Raw genomic sequence first — 23,413 nt, forward strand, 5'->3', positions numbered from 1 at the left:
AACCATATATTTCTTCATTGTTTTTATTTTGATCTTGGCGTTAACATTCATCTCCTGATTTTTGCAGATATTATGGAATCAAACGTATGATTACAAATAAAAATCGAGAAACACTGCCATAAGAAGGTAAAACTAACCTGATATTTCTTCTTTGTTTTTATTTTGTTCTTGGCTTTAACGTTCATTTCCCGATTGTTTAGCAATTAAAAAACAATTACTGTAGTAATCGTCGAGAAAAAATTGAATTTCAAGAAGTAATTTATTACGTTCGAACGATTTTTCATTCAATCTATGCGGCATGTGTTTGCCTATTTTACCTCTTCCTGTATAGTGACTCAAACAGAGTCTTGAGAAAAAAGCTAATGTCGTATGAAGTGCAAAATAAATACAATAACGTAAAATATAACATGAAGTTAATACAAAACACTTCAATCTAAACCTGTCAAAACAATTGTGTCTACAAATAAGAAGCATAACAGTAGATAAAACTCTTCAAGTATAATTACATTGAAATATTGAACTTAGAAAATGACAGTGCAAATGAGGGAATCCGTGTACTCGGGACACATTCTTAATTTTGCCTTTTCAATGAAAGATTTATCTAGTCACTTAAAGTATTATATAAAATGTGTAATGCATACTGGTTCCAGCTCAGTATTGTTATGCCAGAAGTCAATGCATACTTAATTGGTCTTAGTGATGGGAGGAAGTTATTAGACTCTGTTGTGGATATAGATATGAATAACTGTCATACATTTTACAAATATAAGAAATAATGTCCTATTTAAAGTTGAGTTTATCTTAATAACTTAATAATTCAATGAATGAAAAAAAAACATTGACACTCGTTATTATGTATTTTTACACTTCATTGTTTTGACATATTTCAAATATTTGATGAAAGATATAATAATTAAAAGAATTTTGGTACTAGTTCATTTGGAGGCCAAAAACTACAATTCTCGAACTGTAAAAATGACAACACATACAGAAGTGGAAAAATTAGACACCAACCAATGGCGTTATCAAGAGAAAAGAACAATACAATTTTGTTATCCATTCGTTTGATGTGTTTGAGCTTTTAATTTCACCGTTTGACTACGTACTTTCCGTTTTGTATTTTCCTAAAAATTCGGTATTTTTGTAAATTTACTTGATTTAAATGTCAAAACCTAAACCTAGACCAACTACAAGACACGACATAAGTGCTACATTGTAAGTACCTCAATCAAATTAGTCGGAATGTAGTATACACGGAAGAATACAAGACTAGACTAACAAAGTGCATGTATAAAAAAAGACAGAAATAATATCACAATTAAAGTATATTCAAACGTAAATGCGACATAATTCAGGAAATATATTTTATACATAAAACAGATAGTGTACACATAGGAATATTCAAATTAAATTCCTTTAAAACGAATCAGTAGAAAACATCTGTACTTTACAGTTATTGCAAAAGACTCAATAAATCCAAAGTTAGTAGAGTACAAAAACTAAAAACAGTAGAATATTAAAAAACAAGACAAAATCGTTACTGAGAAAGTAATTGACGAATGCTGATCATTTTTAAGTCTAGACAATTGTACAAACAAAAGAAAAAGAAAACAAAATGACATTCAGATTATTAGACAAACCAGTACTTCTTATAAACAGAAGACAAACACTATACACCAACAAAACTGAATAGAAATTTGCAACTTACGAAATCGTGAACATAAACTGCAACAGTAAAAAACACACACAAAAAAACACTACTTAAAGACCTACTAAATATTTTACTGTTGTTTATTTGCTGTCATACTGTGTTACAAGAATGTTACCTGTTTCATTCATATGAATAAATGCTCAAACACAAGATGATATGAATTATCATGAACTAACCAATTACTCTAAGGACATTCTAAAGCCTGGAGAATAACAATATATCTAACGAATATCATCATCAAAATTGATAAGTGCAAGAAACGTTAAACATCCAAATACCAGATTCATAGACAAAGGTAAATAATGTTATGTTGGATTAAACATGTCTTGGCTAAAAGTGTTTTGTCTATCAACTCATATAGATAATTTTGTCATGTGTCATCGCCGATTTCTTATTAAAAGTGAAATTCAGAATTATATAATAAGGAATGATTGTAATATTTTTTCTGTATATTCAAAATAGCCCTTAAAAATTTGGTTCAAACTTTTAATAACACGCCGTACGGGTCATTCAGTGGGCACTTCATTTTTATATTATACAGAAAAAAAAATCATAGTCATTCCCTAAATAAAGCATATTATTTGATACTGGATAAATGAAAAATAATACGTCTGCAAAATATTTACTTTGTTTGAAAAACAAATATAGCCTATTCCTTTCACACCTGTTGACTCCAACAATATTGTTCAAGCTAAATGTGTTTTAATTAGACGTTTTCACAAAATAACTTTTTTCTGTTTATTTTGCAAATATATTTTTCTTTTGACTATTACTGTCAAGTTGACGTTTAATACAAAAGAACGTATAATATTCGAGATCAAGAATGTAATATTGATCAAATAATGCATAAAAAATGTTTTCTTTACACAACTTCCTAACCTAAACGCCTACAGGAAATTAAGTCACAAAATTGTATTATATCTCATGGTTGGAGGCAAAGCTCAAATTACCCCCATTAAAATTATTCGGTATCAGTTTCTTGGAAATTATTTCCCCCTATTTCCGAGTTATTACTTGCCGTGTAATTTATAGGATTTCACTTCGGTTTTTTCTTCCAAAACATGATTTAAGAGAAAAAGCATGGTCTATAATTGGTTAAAGTCAGACAGATGATTTAGAGGGAAACAACTGTTTCCGTTTAACGATCCTTGTACTATTACAATAATGATAAGACAATACCCTAAAACCGTAAAGTAATCAAACTGAATTAAACCAGTCTAACGTCTGGATTTCACTTTAATACGTATCGAAGTTAAATATGATGTTATAATTTAAGAAAAGTTCTAAGGCTATGAAACTTTCTAATGAACTGCATTAAACATTTATTATTGAGGAAGTATGATAGTTATTCAAGTGCGAATTATACGGGTTTCTTCAAAACTCCTCTGAAGGTCTCCGTCGAAACCACATATGTTGATTGTTTTTTTAACAGCACCAGGTCGATACCTCTTATAAGCCTTTTACCTTTAATTACTACTTACACCTCTGGCCATGGGTCGATGCCAATGCTGGTGGACGTTTCGTCCCGAGGGTATCACCAGCTCAGAAGTCAGCACTTCGGTATTAACATGAATATCAAGTATATTTTCATTTTTATAAATTTGCTGTTTGCAAATTAATAAATTATATTTTTCTTAAAATGTCCTGTAACAAGTCTGTAAATGACAGTTGTTATCTTATAGTTCTTTTCTGTGTGTGTCGCATTGTTTTATTGTTGCACTTCAGTGTTTCTGTTGTTTCGTTGTTTTCCTCTTATAGTCTATGTGTTTCCCTCTGTTTTGATTTGTTACCCGGATTTGTTTTCTCTCAATCTATTTATGTATTTCGAACAGTGGTATACTTCTGTTGCATTTATTTAGAAAAGCCAAAACAAAAACAAACAAAAAAATCAAAAAAAATCCACGGATATATTAAGACCCAAAACATTTGAATAGCTATATGACAAAAAACAATAACAGTCAAATTCGTATCGGTCTCCTTGTCCTGCGGGAGATAATTTCCTAGCTTCAAATTTCATAAGGTCATCAGAGCCATGGAGTAAATGTTATGTTAAGTGTATATTATTTAAATAATAATCAGATTTTTTGATGAGGCAAGTTATTATTTTGCATCAGTGACTGAAGTCTTAAGATAAGTGTGTTATAAAGAATAAAAGGCATTGGTTTGATGTAAAACAAACGTTCATTGTTTTTATTTTCCGATTTATACTATTTAATTGTAATCTTTTGTTTTAATGAAAATAAATGATTTAAATGTTTATTTTATATTACAGAGATAACTTACATCCGATGGTTAAATAGCATCTCTCCACGGTACAAAAATGTCAAAGACGTATACATATTTCGGAGGAGTTCCTCCAAACTTAACAGACATATTTATTGAATCAATGCCATCTACGGAACCGCCTATTCAATCGGCATCCACATCATTACCATCCTCTTTAGAAGTTTTCAGAGTTCAATATGCGGCTATGCACGGATATGTCAGCGCTTTTGTTTGTGTCTTTGGGATCGTAGCTAATCTTGCTAATATTGTGGTTTTAACGAGAAAGAATATGCTAACGTCGACAAACTTGATTCTTACATGGCTGGCTGTTACAGATTCATTAAAGATGGCTGATTATCTAATGTTTGCAATAGAATTTTACATATTGAAAGATTCAAATCTTCCATATTTAGCAGTAAAGAATATCCATTCTGTCCGATTTCTATTATTCCATGCAAGTTTTGCATTGGTTTGTCACAATATTGCAATATGGCTTACAATATCTTTGGCAACCTTCCGGTTTTTGTATATATGGTTTCCGAACAGGGGAATGGTGTGGTGTTCAATAGAACGAACTAAAATAATGGTTGCGGTTGTGTACATTATTGTTATAATAATCTGCATACCAAATTATATGATTAATTTTATTGGACCTCTTCCTACTCCGGCCAATTTCACGGGAAATGCAACAGAAGAGATTTGGACTGTTTTTATGGTCAAGGAAGGGAATGCCTTACACACAATTAATTTCTATATTCAGGCAATAATGATCAAGCTAGTGCCATGTATAATGCTGTCAATTTTGACTTTCCTTCTTATTTATGCTATGCACAAAGCATACAAAAAACGACTTGCCCTTATGAACCAGGGCAAGAAAGAAGAATCAGATCGACACCATGAACATAATCGAACAACAGGAATGCTGTTGGCAATAGTAGTTTTGTTTTTAATTACGGAGCTTCCCCAAGGAGTTTTGAGTTTACTGATTATATTTATACCAGAGTTACAAAACACTGTTTACAACAACATCGGAGATGTCCTTGACATTGTTGCTTTGTGTAATAATGCAATCAATTTCGTATTATACTGCAGTATGAGCAAACAATTCCGAGATACATTCGTCCGAATATTTTGTAAATGCTGTCCAATCGGAAAACCAAATCTGTCTCGACTTAAACTGATCACTAACAATAAAAATGGGCATACGAACTACGAAACGAATTCAAAAGCAACTTATGTATAGAAATTCATTATAAACTTAGAGAAGAATGCCAAAAACGTAATAGTCTGTGATATGTATTAATATAGGATTAGATGTGTTCATTCTGTGTTTCCATGACTTTTTGCGACTGTTATCAGATGTTGTAATGCTACATCAAAGAAGTGAATATATTATTTATTCCAACATTAGCAACATTATTCAAAAAAATAATCATTAGTGTTAAACATAGCAATACATATGAATTTAAAGGAATGCGAACCATATTTGAATTGTCTTTAACAAAAAATGTCGAATACCCTGCAATAGAAGTACAGCAATAAATTCCATTCCTGTTTACCAGGGAATGTTCCGAAATATTGATACAGTTTTTACAATTTATGGAAGAAAGATAAAAACTAACTGATATGATTCTTTCATTGTTAATTAATATTAAAATTTCAATTATAATTTTCCAGTTTACAACAAAACTTTATGCTAATTATATCACATGAAGCTATCGTTATTTAAAGATAACACAGATTATGGGAAACAAACATTCTCTCTGAGATTTTCATATGCATCACGATGACGGCAAAATATTCTACAAAACTAATTGAGTAGTAAAATGTCTAACAATTCGCTTACTTCTTTCGATTTTAATGAAAGAGAAAACACCACAAAAGTCTGACTGGAAACTTAATTACAGAGGATTGCGCCTTCAAGAATGTTTTTCACAACAAACAACAAACACATTTTATGAAAAAAAAGTAAATGAAATTTCAAGATTGAACACAATCAGTTACACAAGTTTTTCGTTTACTGTACTTTAATTCAATTTACCTTTATAGTACTATATAAGGAAATTTTCAAAACTGAATCAAATTCAAAACAAAGTAAATTCCGTGTCTGATACACAGTAACAGTCTAATTTTAATAGGACAGAAACATATAGTACTTGGTTTTAAAATATACCAATTTAAATGAAACTGAACCAGGAAACGCTATATGATTTCAACTTGGCTTGCTAATTTTAAGTTTTGCATTGTTAAAATCTTCATGTGTTAATTAAAAGCTAAAATATACTGAAGACCAATTAGTGGCCATCGGTTGTTTTCTGCACTTTGGTCGGGTTGTTGTCTCTTTGACAGATTCACGATTTCCATTCTCAAGTATAACTTAGTCTGTGATTGGCTTTTTGATTAACAACAATGACTTTGAAAGAGGGACGAAAGATACCAGAGGGACAGTCAAACTCATAAATCGAAAATAAACTGAAAACGCCATGGCTAAAATAAAAAAGACAAACAGACAAACAATAGTACACATGACACAACAACGAAAACTAAAGGTATGTTACTTACTAACGTGCATTTCAATACCTAATTCACCACATTTGAAGGGAAATCTTGTAATAAATAACATGAACTATATGTAAAAGAGGGACGAAAGATACCAAAGGGACAGTCAAAGTCATAAATCTGAAACAAATTGACAACGCCATGGCTAAAAATGAAAAAGACAAACAGACAAACAATAGTACACATGACACAACATAGAAAACCAAAGAATAAACAACATGTAAAATAAATACAGTGTCATCGTCTTAGAAATAGATATTGTTAATTATATAAAGAAAGAACATTTCGAAAACTAAAATAGAAATTTCCTGGAAAGTTCGCATCACGGTCTTACGTTTAGATACAAATTTTGCATAACGATTGATACAATTACAATTTGAACCTTGGAATGAAGCACATACCCCTGGGAAATATGTCTTATCAATTTACAGTAGTTATAACGAAATCTGCTACTTAGCAATATATGTATTTATTCAGATCATAGTTCATTCTACATGTATGTACGAATATCTTTTATCAATAAATCGTTTGATCTCATCTGTTTGGTTATAAGTGCACAGAGAGCAGAACAGAATTATCAAGCTTATGGAAAATTTACAGAGATCAAACTAATGTTCTTTATAATTGTGACTTATTTGCAAATTATTACACCACAAGAAGACGTTGTGTTGTCTAACGATCGATGTGTTGTTTTAAAAAACGTTAGAAAATATAGTGATGACCATACGTCAAGCTGGAAAACATGTACAAGGGATATAAAACATATTCACATTCAAAATCAAAAGCAATTGGTATATAGAGCATAACGTAAAACAATTGACACTAAAACCAAAATGTATTGTTTTTGTAGTAACATTCAGTACATTCAACTTCAAAACGGTACAGTGTTATGTTTTAGAGAACACTTACAGGTACACAATATATTCAAGTCTTACAATTTGCTTCGTCAGATAAGTTTTTCGTCTATACAAGACTAATCAGTGGCATCGAAATCAAAACAGCTAGGCTGGCTTCATACGGGATATGAAGGAAGAAACGATGTTAGCAATATCCTATATCTTTTCTTTCCGCTATTTAAAGGATGTTCTCTCATCTAATTCTATATTAAAAAATAAAATTGTGTGAATATGTGGAACGCATTTATCCTATCGAACAAAAAAAAGGTATACAACAGATACTGTTTAGTCTGCCTCATATCTTGATTTACATCTAGAAATTGACAATGAAGGTAGTTTTAAAACGACTTTTACATCATAAGAGATGAATCAGCTTCCCAATTGTAAACTTTCCATTTCTATATAGCAACATTCCTACGGCACCTTCATACGGAGTATATATCTTCCAATTGATAAGATATTCCCTGCCTTGTTCTTTCTATCATTGCCTTGATAGAGGGTTGCTGCTGACAAGGAAGCTATTAAACCAAGAGTTCCAAATGGTGGATTTGAAATCATCTCTTCGTAAATTTTACAGACGCCATCACGAGTTGGTTGACCGTATGGAATATCCGTTTCACAGTTGATAACGAATATAATCCTTATGTCGTAACAACAATCCTTTCCCTCTTCACGAATGTTTAAAACTACCAAGTTATACTATTAACCGGGTTACACGACGGGTGTCTTATGTAGACCAGGATCTGCTTACCCTTCTGGAGTACATGAGATCACCTACAGTTTTTCCGACATATTTTATTGGTCAACCAATTTTTATGATGGTGATCGTTACACTTATGAATAGTCGATTTTAATTGTTTGTCAGAGTAGTGTGTTGTGATCTCATTCCTTTCAATGAAGTTCATACAGCTTGAAAATGCATAAGCGTCACGTATTCACTGAGTTATATAAACGTCATAAGTTTGAGTAGATGGTATAACGAAAAATCACAAAACTACTGAACACCGAGGAAAATTCAATACGGAAAGACCCTAATCAAATGTCAAATGTCAAATCAAAAGATCAAACACATGAATATTAAATAAAAGAACTTTACCTGCACAATAGTTCAAACAAAACAAAATATTGCCGTAGTTAATTTATTTTATAAATCAAATATATTAATTAACTAAGAATATTTATCTACAAAATTTGAGGAATGGTTTAAAAGACTAATACATAGACTTATGTATTATATATGTGGTCTCTTTTGTGTTAAAGAGATGCCATCTCATTGATGTATAATAAACATTTCAATTAATATTAAAAGAAGATGTGGTATGATTACCAATAAGACAACTCTCACAAGAAAAATGACTGTTAAGAAATAACATTCAGTAAGAACCTCACATGTGATTATCTACTGGTTTGCATTTTAAGTGGAACTTGTGTTTAAAATTTTGTATTATTCAATTAAACTATGTTTGCCAAAATGTTCATTGAATATACTTTTTCTGTATAACTTTTAGAAAACATGTCTTATTACATCAGTTAAAGGAAGACCTTAAAACCATTTATATTCGAAACATAGAAATTTTCTAAAATTTATGTAAACCACATTAAAACAGAAAATTAAATAGTGATCATTATTCTATATTTTTAATATTCGATATAATATGAATAAATGAAGATGTGGCATGGTTTCCAATGCGACAACTGTCGACAAGATACCTAAATGACACATATAACTAAGGATTTTCTTACCCCAGGAGTAGATTACCTTAGCCGTATTTGGCACAACTTTTTGGAATAGTGGATCCTCAATGCACTTCAACTTTGTATTTATTTTGGCTTTTTAACTATTTTGATGTGAGCGTCACTGATGAGTCTTATGTAGACGAAACGCGCGTCTGGCGTATGAAATTATAATCCTGGTACTTTTGATAACTATATCAACAACTATAGGTCACTCTACGGCCTTCGTCTGTGATTTAAACACAATGACCAATACCGAAAAGTCAACTATTAATGGGACCGAAATGAAAATTGGTAAACAATTTAAACAAGAATACTTAAGTCTCGTTTAGTAAAAATAAAAGCGTGCCTAAGTCAGTATGAAGCGAAAACTTCATATCTAAACATAAATCTTAAATTCGTTCTGGATATGTAACCTTTCCCTATGTTCTCGTGCCAGTTCCAAGTCAGGAATCTCGTCAATATTCGTGTCTAATGTTTATTTTTACGATTGTTTTATGTCATATTTATTAGCAGGTCTTTTTTTTTGTATGACCACCGTTGTACTGATCTATATTGATGTATACGTGTCTTGTGGTTTGTTTTGTGTTATAGAGATGCCATCTCAGAGATGTATAATAAACATCTCATTTAATATAACTGACTTAAACAGGCACATACAGAATGTGGTAGAGTTAAAACATGTAAGCGTTCGCCACCTTAACTTGGACAGTGGTGTAATACAACATAAAAAACCCTCTAAAATTTAGTTGAAAATTGTTTAACTCTTGTAAACATATCCAACAAAACACAGAGTTGGTGTGGCCGGGAACTTGTACATTCCTCCAAAAGAACCACTGAAACAGATTTGAAAGTACTCGCAGTTCCTGACAGCTAATTCAAAGCTTCCAATAATTGATAAACAAATCATGGATCTAAGACTAAATTATCAGACATCCAATGAATTTCGAGTAAAAGACGTTTATCAATATTGATAACCGTACAAACAGTATTCAAAAATCTAATGCATACTTTACCGCTATTTCAAGTTATTTCATAAAAACAGAATTTAGCAGTTTATCATTGTCTTCCTAATCTTAAATTTAAGGAGAAAATTAGTAAGTGTATTTCTTACAAACAACTTTATATATGGTATCAATATTTAAAGTTTTTATGTATTCCAACTTATCTGAAAACGTCTATTGGAACAGAGTTGTGCGCAATACAATGGCATTATCTCGTGTTAACGTGGTCGTGTGTTATTCCTTAAAAGTGTCACAATAAAATCGTGGATTTAACCAGTAATAACCAACACCAGTTAAGTTAAGTATTATTTTAACTTAACTGAACTCTTTCAATTCGACAATATGAATTGACGAGGCGATGTTTATCATTTATTTGTGTTTAAAGTTTTGATTGTCATGATTACGGATACATGAGTTTTTATTGCTTGTTCGCGCACACATGTATTAGTCTGCAAGATAAAAAAAAACAATCGATTGCTAACTTTACAGCAGATTGAAACATGCACATTCGCTATTTAGGGGAAGGTATAATCGAACCTCAAAAGCATCAAAGTATATGCAAATATCAAGATTACAAAGCACTTCTGTAACATTCAAAACATCACCATATAGTCATATGGTTATACTCCGTTTCGGAGAGAAACATGTCAATTTATGTACAAAAAAAACCGATTTACACTTATGGAAAAAAGAACGGGACACACATTTGCGTGCAACGTTATGTATATTATTTTCACTACCACATAAGCAGGAAATGTCAATTTTTAAGCGTTTTTATAGGGATATTGCAATACAGTTCTGTCATTAATGTCCGAATAATCCAAATATAAAACTAACAAACAGACAATTTGTCATTAAAAAATATATTTTACAAAGTGGCTAGGCGTCTAAGTTTTAATAAAGTAAAACAGGATTGGTTTCCATATAAATGAAGTTTACATTCTTTCTATTGTTTCTAAAGTGGTGAATGTTTACTCCTGCCTTAAGTAACTTCGCGTTAGGCACAACACATAATCTAGAAAAACTAATAAAATCGCAGAAATGGGAATATTGAAAAAAAATATATTCTGAATATACATGAGCCACAGTCGTTTAAATAAATGAAAATAAATTGAATATCGAAAAAGAAGTCTTCTGAGTACTTTATCGTGCCGTTTTATGTTTAGCATTTCCATCCAATAATGGATTGATATCAGAGTACGAAGCGAGTACACATTATTTTTAAATAATTAATTTTTCTAAACAAAACAAAACTTAAACGAATTTTTAAAAACAAACAAAATAACATTTTGTGCCTTAGGTTAATTAAGGTAAATTCATGGTATATCGGGATCTTGGATTGTACAATCACAGTACCAAATCGGTCTAGTTATTTGCCTAAATCTGCAAATTTGGAGACAGGTTTGCAATTCAATGGTTATACTGTTTCTCTTAATAAAGAAAATTTGTATTATACAAAATATTTTAACAATAATCATTTTTTTTTAAATCTTTTTTTTTTAAATGAGCCATTTCAGGGGAAATAACTCTTTTAGTACAAAATTTATACTGGGCTAATTGGGATTTTTTTGAATTTTTACTTGTAGAAAGAAAACAAGTTTGGTGACACCATGATTCCTTTTTATTTTCTTAAAACATATGATGACACATATCTTCTCACAATTTATTTCAAAATTCTATCACATGGAAACATTTTTTATGCACAATAATGTGTTTTTTCATGAACAAACTAACCAAATTTTGGCAATTTTCAACGACTCATAGCTTGAAAAATAGCACGGTGACCCACACTTTTTATTAAATATTAGAAAACAGCATAGTGAAATCTTCATTTTGGCAAATTATAAGAAAATTCTGTCAAAATAATATATACTTATGATCTACCGAATCGTGTTAACGTCATTCAACTCGTTAAAAGACGTCGGCAAAGTAATGTTTTTATTTCATGAAATTTCCGCAACTGGATTTTGAATATACAAATATTCTAAAACGACAGTAAAATAATTAATTTGAAGAACTACAGCCAATGACATGACCAATAGAACATAGAAACAAAACAATACAAAAAACCAACAAAAACTGCGAACACTATTTTACACGTAACACTATTTAAAATTGTTTACTCGTATGTGTGTTGCTTCACCCCGTATAACCCCGATACAAATGAATCCGGACGTTGACGCGTTCGAAGCGATAATCAGGACAACATTTGAGATGACAAGCACTTCGATTGCCTCTCTAGAACTTATACGATGCAATATAAACATGTCAGTGTGCATGATTGTTTATTTATTCAATTATACAGTTGTTGTAAGTTTTTAGATAATGCATAGAACGTTTGATAAAACTGCTCGATGCAAAACGCACAGACATGGTGCAATTTCATACGTTTTATGAGATAAACTATGCTGAATATCTTTTCGTACATACACATTTGCGCATTAATACCTTAGGCAATAATAAATAACTATACATTGCATTACTGCGTGCCTTCAAATGTTCCGTAGAACTTAGAATAAACGAAATATCATACTAAATAAGTTTTCTTTAACTGTATGTTTCGTTCCATCAAATGTGTCGCGTTCGTTGTGCGTTTTTAAATAATCACTGTACAGTTCGTTGACAAAAACCTTCACAAATCACTTTCTTGTCAAGGTATTCGAGATGGTTTCGACGACTCTTTTTCTGTATTTTATTGTAAATTTTTATCTGTTTACTTAGTCAAATTAGTTGAACTCAAAATATCAGTCATACAAAGCCAAAATTTCAATGTTTAACTAACTAACATTAGATAGGAATGTTTCTATTGAAAATTGGGACTTTCAAAGTTATTCCAGATGAAATGAACAGTTAAAAAATATATTCCAGAGAAAGTATAGTACATTATTAGGCTCTTCCAAATACCGATGTTTGTCCAAATTCGCCTAGACGAAAGCAGATATAGGATCTCGTTGAACTTAGTTTACCGAATGAATTACATTGCCTTCCAATTGCTTTTTTTTTAATTTTTAATTTATTTATTTTCTTCATCTAAAGCCATTACGTACGCGTGTCATTAACAAATAATGGGGTGCAGAAATTGGTCAGTACCATCTGTGAAACGTTTCATTTTTTTTATATAACTTTTAAGACATGAAAGAAGAAACAAAGCAAATGACTAAGGTTTAAGTTGATGATTGATGCTAAGCTATACCGCATAATTTACCGATGACACAAAGGGTAACTTGGGAATATAAATACGGTCACTTCTGTCTTCTCCAAAATAAGTCAAAATTTGAATGAAATGCATATGGGCGGGTAAATATTAAGGTGTTAAAAGTAACAAGAATAACGAATCGTTTAGATTTTGTCATCACAGTAGAAAGACTGTAATGTTCGAGCAAGTTAAGCACAATATTTAAACCTTAAAAATTAAACAAACAAAAAACATTATTGAAGAAAGCAAACCAGTTGAATATCAAAAAATCTCTCTTAATCTTTACATCTTCACATAAAAGAAACTGTATTACTATTGGTGGCTATAAGTTACATGGTCATTGAATACACATATTATGTAGCCTTAATGTAACTCTATTGTAATCTATGACCCACTAGTTCTCACAGAACTTACAAGTTAAAAACAATTCATACGAGAAAACTAACGGCCTAATTTATGCACAAAATAGTGAAAAACAAATATATATAACTACTGAATTACACACTCCTGGTTTTAGACAGGCACATACAGAACATGACGGGACTAAACATGTTAGCGGGCACCCAACCCACCACCCTAACCGTACATTGACTGTCACGTAAATACTTTCAAAAATTGTATCCAATTAGAAATCGGACGTGTGTACATGTCTGCTAAGCCATATTATGCATCCGTCGAGTTATTGTATTTTCAATTTTGAATGTGTTTTTAATTTGATATATGCTTTTGTGTTCTCTTAAATTGTTTCTTTTTGAAATAGTAACACGAACACGACTATTGTTCCCATATTTGGACTATTTTATTTATTATGTCTGTTTAGATCACGCATTATTGTCAATATAACGGAATTTGATGGGACTGTCGTACGAAGTGAGAGGTTTAGCGCTATGAAACAAGGTTTAATCCACCAATTTTTACATTTGAAAATGCCTGTACCAAGTCAGGAATACGACAGTTGTTGTCCGTTCGTTTTTTTATGTGTTTTGTCATTTGATTTTCCGATGTGATTAGGGACTTTTAGATTTGTTTTTCCTCTGAGTTCAATAATTTTGTGATTTTACTCATTGCTACCAATTTACACTTTCGTATACATAAGGATTTTTTTACATGCACAAAATGTCTCTACGAGTGTTCCAACAATACAACGGTTATTATGGGTTGCTGTCTGCATGAAACGTTGGTAAAAAAAAAATTCTAACATGCATATTGGTTATAATCATACCAAAGTGTATAATTTGATACATGCAAAATTCATTGACAAACGCAATATTTTGTCAACGAAGCGTACAGTACAAAAAGGTGCAATGACAACGAAGCGTACACAACATGAAAATAAAGACAATTTAAAACGTGTACTTTTCTTTTTCTTGACACATCATAAAGATACGATCTTAATAAGTTTTATAATTTCAAATATGAAATTTTCACAAATGTATGTTTAAAAAGCTATGAGGTACGAGAAACATTAATTTTTTAAGATTTAAAAATACCTTGCACGTTTTATCACTGATATCGTCGTGCGTTTTTTAATGTTTGTATATAAAGATGTCACATATTTGAAAAACCTTTAAATATCTAATGAGTTTTATGGCAAAGAATATATTGGAGCAAAATATCCGAAGAATAGATATTGTATTTTCTTTAAAAGTATTATTTTTTATTGTCAGAACTCAGTGGTACACGGTGTGTTCGATTCGAACGCGTCGACGTCCGGTTTCATCTGTATCGGGGGTTATACGGGGTGTGCTTTATATGTCGATTTAAAGGATCAGAGAACTTTTTGGCAGATTTTATTCAATTCATTTACAAGTGTATCCTTTTTGTTCAATATCATGATCGTAATCAATTGTTGTCTTTAGTCAAACTTCAATATGTGTTCATTTAACAAAAATGGCGCTGAGTGACAATTTTTGAAAGAACGCATAAATCAAAAATTAAATGACAACACCATGGCTAAAAAAACCCGCCAAACAACAGTACACAAAAAACAACATAGAAAACGAAGACTAAGCAAATTGAATCCCATCAACAAATAGAATTGATATCAGGTACTCCAGAAAGTCTCTGTTAAATCTATTTACAATTTGTTCTATGCTCCCGCACGTTGATGCATATTTCGAAATTTGTTTTGTTGAGCTGTATGTGGACTTCCAGGCGGCTTTTTTCCTTTTTTGAAACTTTGGGTTGATGTTTAATTAATTTAGACCACACAGAGTCCTACATATATTCATTATATTTATATATCAGGTCAACATAATTCTTCACCGGATAAAGGTAATTATTAAGGGAGAAAAATATCAATCAACAATACTACTGTTGAAATCAGTTGAAAAAAACGTCCATTTACAAACTTAATTTATCAATAAAACAATAAATGCATTTTATTCTAATAACATTTGGTGCTATCTCTTCAGAAGTACAATTTTTTTTAAAACTTGAAATATATAATTTGTTTTACTTTGAATTTTAGAGTGTTATCTATAATATATTTTATAAAGTCTGGAAAAAATATAAAATTTCAATCCTGGTATATATGTTTATTTAGAAAAACAAATTCAAACAACAGAAAAAAGAAATGAAAATGCACAGAAAATAATAATGACGCTGTTTATTACTGAAATACAATAGTAATATTAGTATTTGTGACCCATTGTTTTGGATAGTTAAACAGTTAAAAATCCTGAACTTGAAAAATAATTATTCCAATAAAACCGGATCAGGAAGTATAACCGCAGAGAAAATTGAAATAATTGTCAATCATTATGGTGTCATTTTAGTTGTTTTGTCAACTTAGAATTTTAATGTTCTTTCATTATTTCCGTCTTGGGTCTGATATTGCTTTTTAATTCACAATTTCTACAACTGGAATCGCTAATTTGTAATTGAACGCTGTTGTGCATTCTTTTTCTAGAGGATGGAAACAGGGGTAGCGTAAAGCTTAACGTAAAATCGCATAATCATATAATAAAATGTGTTTTTTTTTGTATCACATGATTTATTTGTTTTACATTTTAATTTAGAAGAAAGATCGACATAGCTAGATAAAACAATTAATTACTTACAAAACGCTATATTATTGTAATTGTTGTGAAATACACCAAACACCAATGATAAATAACCTTATCTTGAATTATATCATTTTTTTTTTATTTATTTGTGACGTCATTGTTGTTGCGTTGATTCCGTCGAGTGACGATCAGTTCATGGTTCTGTTGTGCTATCTTTGTGAGAGGTTGTTTTACATGTTCGTATTTATTATGTGGTTAGCATGTCGATATAAACTATTGTTTTGTTTATTTATGTATTTCTCAGTCCTGAATGTTCTTGCGTTTATTTGTACTGTATACTATACTGTACGGGAGGATTTAATTTAACCTACATTTTCATAAAATGTCCTGTACCAAGTCAAGAAATGGCAGTTGTTATCTTATAGTTCGTTTCTGGTGTTTCGTTAGTTTTCCCTGTATAGTTGATGTGTTTCCCTTGGTTTTAGTGTGTAACCCTGATTAGTTTTCTCTCAATGGATTTATGACTTCCGAACAGCGATATACTACTGTTGCCTTTGTTCATATACAATATGAAAATTTTGGAATTACGGGTATTAGCACATAATCTAATAACGCCTTTGAAAATAAATTGCTTTCAAATGATTTGGTTTAAGCGCTTACAAAATGCTAAATCAATAAATCTATAAAATAAATTTCAAAAAATTTATATAATAAATTTCAAAAAATTATATAATAAATTTCAAAAAATTTATAAAATAAATTAAAAAAATTAAAAAAATAAATTTCAAAAATTAATAAAATAAATTTATTCCTGAAACCAGCACCAAGTCGATACCTCTAATTGATGACTATTTTAGCCATCGTGGCTATCAATGTATGGACGTTAATATCAGTATATGGATACGGTTCAAAGCATATATTTTTTTTTAAATTATCCGTTGATCAATTAAGCAATTACTAATAAACTTAGATTCTAACCATCTTTGTTTAGATTTTGCGTTTTTAAAAGTCAATTTATGGAGGCTCGAGGATATAAAAAATTCAGAAAAAAATAAACATTTTGTTTCATTACATATTCTATTTATTACCTTTAGTAGTTAATAAGCTGTACTTAAACTAAACTATTGTAAGATAGAAGCGATTTCTGGAATAAATTTCTTTTTTTTATTTCGATATTATCTTTATTTCTCCTATTAGTTCAACAGAAATAAAGCACCTTTATCAAAATGTATGCTTCTTTCGAAGGCAGATTGTGAGCTGAAATGAACGGTGACCCCATTTTTGCATTTTACTTTTCTATTCACTATAAGATAAAGTTGATTTATAGAAAAATATAGAAAAATCTTATATCAAATAAAAAAAAAATGATTAAGACCCGCGAGCTCCCTTAAGTCATGTTGCTCGTAAATTTATACGTATTCATACATTTAAGGCAATGTTTCTGACGCAGTTAAACAAAAACAAAAAAGTTACGGACGCATGGACTTAAAATAAAGTATCCTCTCTTCTTTTACTATCGCATTACTGAGTCGCTTCCTGTGTATCGGACTAATTGTTCCAAGAGGGAATCTTCAAGTTAGTAATCTGTGTTTCTGCACTCCCATCATTTATAACATTCATTTGTAAAATAACAAGTTGATAAATTACAAAATTACTAAGGTTCCAACTCCTTCAGGAAAAAAATGTCCTTATAAGAACTCGGCTACATTTCATTTGGCTTTTGGTGTTACTCTTATTAACAATTTCCATTTTGCTGATGTGAAAATGTCAGAAATTGTATGATTTTGTTGACAAAATATTGGACCAGTTTCTGCCCTTTATTGCTTATTATATTATGTATTTCGGTTGTTGAATCTTATAAAATTAATAACCAACGAAAAAGTTGTTTTTGTTATATGCTGCATTCTACTTTGATAAATAATTTACCAAAAGTCTCATTTTCACACATAAACAAGGAATGCAGACACTAGGATTGAAGTTTATCAATGTTTTAGTTATAAATCGCAAACTCATATTTTACAAATTAGTATTAATTGTATAACATGTGTCGCCTATCTTAAAAGGTTTTGAGTAAATATCAATTCAAATATCTACTAAAACAATAATTTACAAGGTGTTATATACACATTTTTAAAACGAAATGATAAAATACAAGAAACCTAATGGAAGTTGAGTGCATATTTGGCCAATACATAAGTAATCAATACATGTGATTCCATTAGACTGACAGTACATATGGTGATGGAGCAAATATGTGAACTAAAAGAACGTAAAAAATTTAGAATTTACATTAAATTAAAATACGGTTATGTATATATGCACCAATAAGTAAAATGAGAAGATATAAGCATCTTGCACTGCAATAACACCGAGCAATAACAAATTAATACTGCTGTTCAAAGTCATCTATCTGTTGAGAGAAAAAAAAATCCGGATTTTAAAATAAAACTGAAGTAAACACATCAACCATAAGAGCAAAACAATGAAACATCAGAATCATTGAAGTGCAACAAAAACAAACGTCAATGCAACACAAATAACCATAATAGAGATAGGAATATTTCTACAAAACCAGAAATCAATGCAAAAGAACGGTTTCAAATATGTGAACACTAAACATGGCATAACAAGCTTATATAATATACTTGCTGAAACAAATTTAAAACAGCTATTTCGTATTGCCGACTATCTGGAAATTACCCAAAAAAGCCATTCAATTGAATAACTATTTTATGTCAGTTAAACCCATTCAATGATCAATAAAACTTTCGCTACCACGTTTAAGATATAGATCCTCCTCCACTCTAATGGATACTCAAATTACATATCGTTGTTAAGTTTTTGCCATGACAATTGTCTTTTTACATTTATTTTGGACAAAAGTATAATTAAGACTTCTTAATCTAAGACCAGATGTATATTATCAGGAGTTTTTGACTGCAAAGTATGAGACGGATTTTGTGCACATGTAGGGGCTCTTTTTTTATAAACTTTTTATAAAATACAAAAACAAATTCATGTATCAGGGAGGCTTGCCATTGGGACCGTCAAAGAACTATGGATAGAAACCCAAGTCCTAAAAGGGTTAAAGATATCACTTTTGCAAGAACTGATAAGGATTATAAAACACCTAACAAATTAAAGCATTATCCTTGTACGTACAGAGCTAGTGCATGTGTAAATTATGGAGATGTTTTTTTAAGTGAACTTTTAGATAGACTGCAAAATATCTACCCTGGTTGTGTTCTATACAAGATATTAAGAACAGAACAGTCCTTTGACAGCTTTTTATAGATATATGATACACAATATTTGTTTCATTATACTGTTAATTCAAATTACCAGTGTTTGTGCAGAATATGACGAATAGGGCTATGTCAATAATAGTTCGACTGGTTTTTTTTAAGATATGTAGAAGTATTGATAAAAGGTAAAATCACAAAAATCCTGAACCCCGAAGGAAAATTCAAAACAGAAAGTCCATAATCAAATGGCGAGAAGATGACATATTACTCGAACTCAATTAGAAAAAATGATTGTTAAGAACAACAGCAATATATGTGAATGTGAGTATGAAGGATCTGTCGTGTTGTGTGTGAAGGAACTCCGACTAACGTACACATTAGAAGAGGACGGCAAGGATAGTCGCATACTTCGTTCCAATATAATGCTTACAGTTTGTTGAAACAAAGTCTACCTCCAAAATCAACAAATATGTTTCAACAAGAAACTCCAGCATATATTGATCACTTGTCTCTCTGTAAAGCAGTTTTTACCTGTTTGTTAACTGTGGACAAAAAATGCCGTGTGGTAGCCCAAAGCAATAATTTCATATCGTATTCTAGCATATATGGTTTTTTTTATTAAAAAAAGCAAATAAAAAAATTAAATGAGTAAACATTCTACGGTTATGCCATCTTTGATTTCATTTTCTAAATAATTGATTTGAGTTACCGTTCTTTGAACCTGGTCATTGCGTTATCTGATTCTTAACAAACAGTATAAAAAATAAGATGTGGTATGATTGTCAAGAGACCGAGTGACACAGGAATTACCAGTTTTTATCACCAGAAATGAGCATAGCCCAGACTGCATAGTCAGGCATATACGAACCCGAAATCACAAATGTAAGACAATTCAATCTAGAAAAAATTAACGGCCGTATTATTGTACAAAAAAAATGAACGAAAAAATATGTTACACACCAGGAAGCGACTACCACAGAATTAGAAGCTCCTGATTTGGGACAGGCACATACACACAGAATATGGCTGGGTTAAACCTGTTAGCGATACCCAACCCTCTTCATAACCTGGGATAATGTTGTAACAGTACGATATACCAAGGAGGTTATATATACCTCCTTGGATATACTAACTAAATATAAACATTCGTTGTAAAAGGCTTAACTGATTAGATGGATACACATAGAAGTACTGGGTACCTGTACATCTCAACAACAAAAAGAGAGTAAGTACAGTTCTGAGAGTACTTGTAGTTACTGACAGCAACTTGTAGTTCAAAGTCAATAAAAACTAATTTTAAAAAATGCATCTAAGACTAAATAGTCACTCAGCACACATCCAATATTCAATGGATTTAGCATAACAATGTCAAAAACACTCAGAAAATACATAATCTTTTTTACAATTTTATTTAAATACAGTTTAATTCGGTATTAAGGGATTTCAACTCTAAATAGTTATCAAAGGTACCAGGGTTTTCAACTCTAAACAAGGTTATTTGCAAGGTTAATATCAGGTTCAGCATAAAGTATTTTGTTATAAAAACTAATTTACTTTACCCCAAGTGATGAATAATTTACAACACTATAATCCCGCAAATATGAAACGGAGTATCAGATGAGTAATATGAATGTTGGGTGTACTTCGATGAAACATCTGTATGCATATAGCATTCACGATAACGTTAAAGAAACCGCATTACGTTTAAAGCAAATGATAAAAATCATAATTTTAAAATTAAAATATAAAGCTACTTATGTGACGTGACTAAATCAAACCGACTAAAAGTGAACGTCAATTCAGAATACATTGATTGTCCACTTGATTATCAAGATTATGCTATACAATATCGATGTTTTGTGTATTTTACAGTTGAACGTTTATTTATCTAATAATTTTCATATCGGGCTACTCGATCGCTGGTGACCATCCTCCGGTGATATTTTAACTGAAAAACACTCCTTGATACATGAAGATGAATACAGTCTTAACTTTTAGAGAAAAAATAATGTAGTTTGTACACACCAGGTGCTTATCTGAAATTAATCAAAATCTAACAATTTCAGCACATTAAACACCAACCTAAAGCTATCTAGTAGTAATATTTAGTATTGAGAAATATTAAATAACTTTATTTATGATATTTCATTTTGATTTGATTTTTTATTTCATACGAAAACATATGACGCCGTTTTTTGACATACAAAAATCGCAAAGTAATCGAATCGTAGTAAACCTTGACAAAAAAACTAGATACCTTAAATCCATCTACAAGACATGCTTTTTAAATTCGATTAAACACCTGAATAAAAACACAACAGTGAAAACCGTAAGCAGTGAAAAGTGTTATTAGTACGAAAACACACCACACGATGGTACATTCTATTTTTAAATTATGGTAGCTAGTTTTATTTTAAGTTGCTGTCTAAATAGCATAAACCATATTTGGACTAACTTCGTTATTCAATTAAAAACAAAATCCACACAATATAGCGTAGCATAAATAAAAAGGCGTGAAGTAAATTATTTTAGTGGGCTAGTAACCATCATTAGTTCCTCTTATTCAGGTTATAAATGCAGACAGAGATACATATCTATACTTTGATTTGCCAAAGTTTATTCTATAACAGGGACATGCAATTCAATTAGAAAACCTATGATGAATGTACATTTTGCTGTCGTATTTACTGTATACTAAGAGTATATCGTTTATAAATATATCAATCAGATAAAATACAACAGACAATTGGAAAATTTAACAAATCAGATATAAAAGGCAACTAAAAAAAACCAGCAATGAAATGAGTCTAGCAAAAAACACTTGACCAACACACAAGAAACGAAATGAAATTAACAATTACGACATTTTAGGATTTACTTAAAAAAATGCAAGTCAATATAATTTTTGTAACTCAACAAAGAAATTAAAAGGCAACATATGTAGACAGTAAACAAAATTTACTGACATATGGCAATAATAGGTATAATGCATAATTTAACAAACAACTAGCTTGTTTCGTGGTTTTGTGTTTGATAATCAATAGGTGAAAAACAAAAATTCTATAATTTAAAAAAAAAGTACAAAGAGACTGTTATATATATCTCAAGGTATTTGCAAAGAAATTAAACCAAATTGAATAAGTTCTGCAATCTAACTTTACGAACTGCATTAAATACCTTCTTTAACTTGAGAGAAACTGTAAACAGATACATTGTATATCTTCATGTTCTTTTGATTGAAGTTTTTAAACTGAATAACATTGCCCAAAAGAAAAAAAACTGAAAAAGCATTGCATGTTTTACAAAAGCATTGCATGTTTTACAAAAGCTTTGCATGTTTTACAAAAGCATTGCGTGTTTTACAAAACCATTTCATGTTTTACATATTTATGCAACTGTCTTTTTCTAAATAATTAAAATGAGTTATTATTCTTTGAACATGTCTTTAGCATTTTATTGATTGCACTAGTATTTCTGATATTTTAAACTGTTTTCCTTGCATGCAGCAAAAGTATATATAAAGGGATTCTAGATCAATCATTGTCCACACTGCACATGAGTGAGGATCAAATGAATGAGAGAATTATGGGATATTGTTCAGTTAAACAAACATAAGATGCACGTTACCTTAAATTCACCGTTAAGACCGCCATAAGACTGAAAGCTTCAAAGTCTACAATTTAAACAAAAAAAACTTGTAGATTTATAAATCTATATTTTTTTCAGAGTGACAAGGACAAAATAAGAAAAAAAAATACATCCGGCAGGGAAAAAAGATAAAAAAAAACCAAGCAG

At 30.5% G+C, this 23,413-nt stretch overlaps 1 protein-coding gene across 2 annotated transcripts in view; it reads left to right on the plus strand.

Annotated features, from left to right (window-relative positions):
• Nucleotides 1-7,003, plus strand: part of LOC134714837 (G-protein coupled receptor dmsr-1-like) — a 41,767-nt gene extending 34,764 nt beyond the window's left edge. The window contains exons 3-4 of one of the 2 annotated variants that reach the window (XM_063576468.1): nt 68-126; nt 3,984-7,003. In XM_063576468.1, coding sequence (XP_063432538.1) covers nt 4,032-5,219 — 1,188 coding nt within the window. In that variant the 5' untranslated portion in view covers nt 68-126; nt 3,984-4,031 and the 3' untranslated portion in view covers nt 5,220-7,003. The remainder of the gene's footprint in view (nt 1-67; nt 127-3,983) is intronic. The other variant, XM_063576466.1, reaches the window with a different exon arrangement.
• Nucleotides 7,004-23,413: the final 16,410 nt, after the last annotated feature.

Source organism: Mytilus trossulus, chromosome 4 (genome assembly GCF_036588685.1).
Source record: "Mytilus trossulus isolate FHL-02 chromosome 4, PNRI_Mtr1.1.1.hap1, whole genome shotgun sequence".
Taxonomy (NCBI): Eukaryota; Metazoa; Mollusca; class Bivalvia; order Mytilida; family Mytilidae; genus Mytilus; species Mytilus trossulus.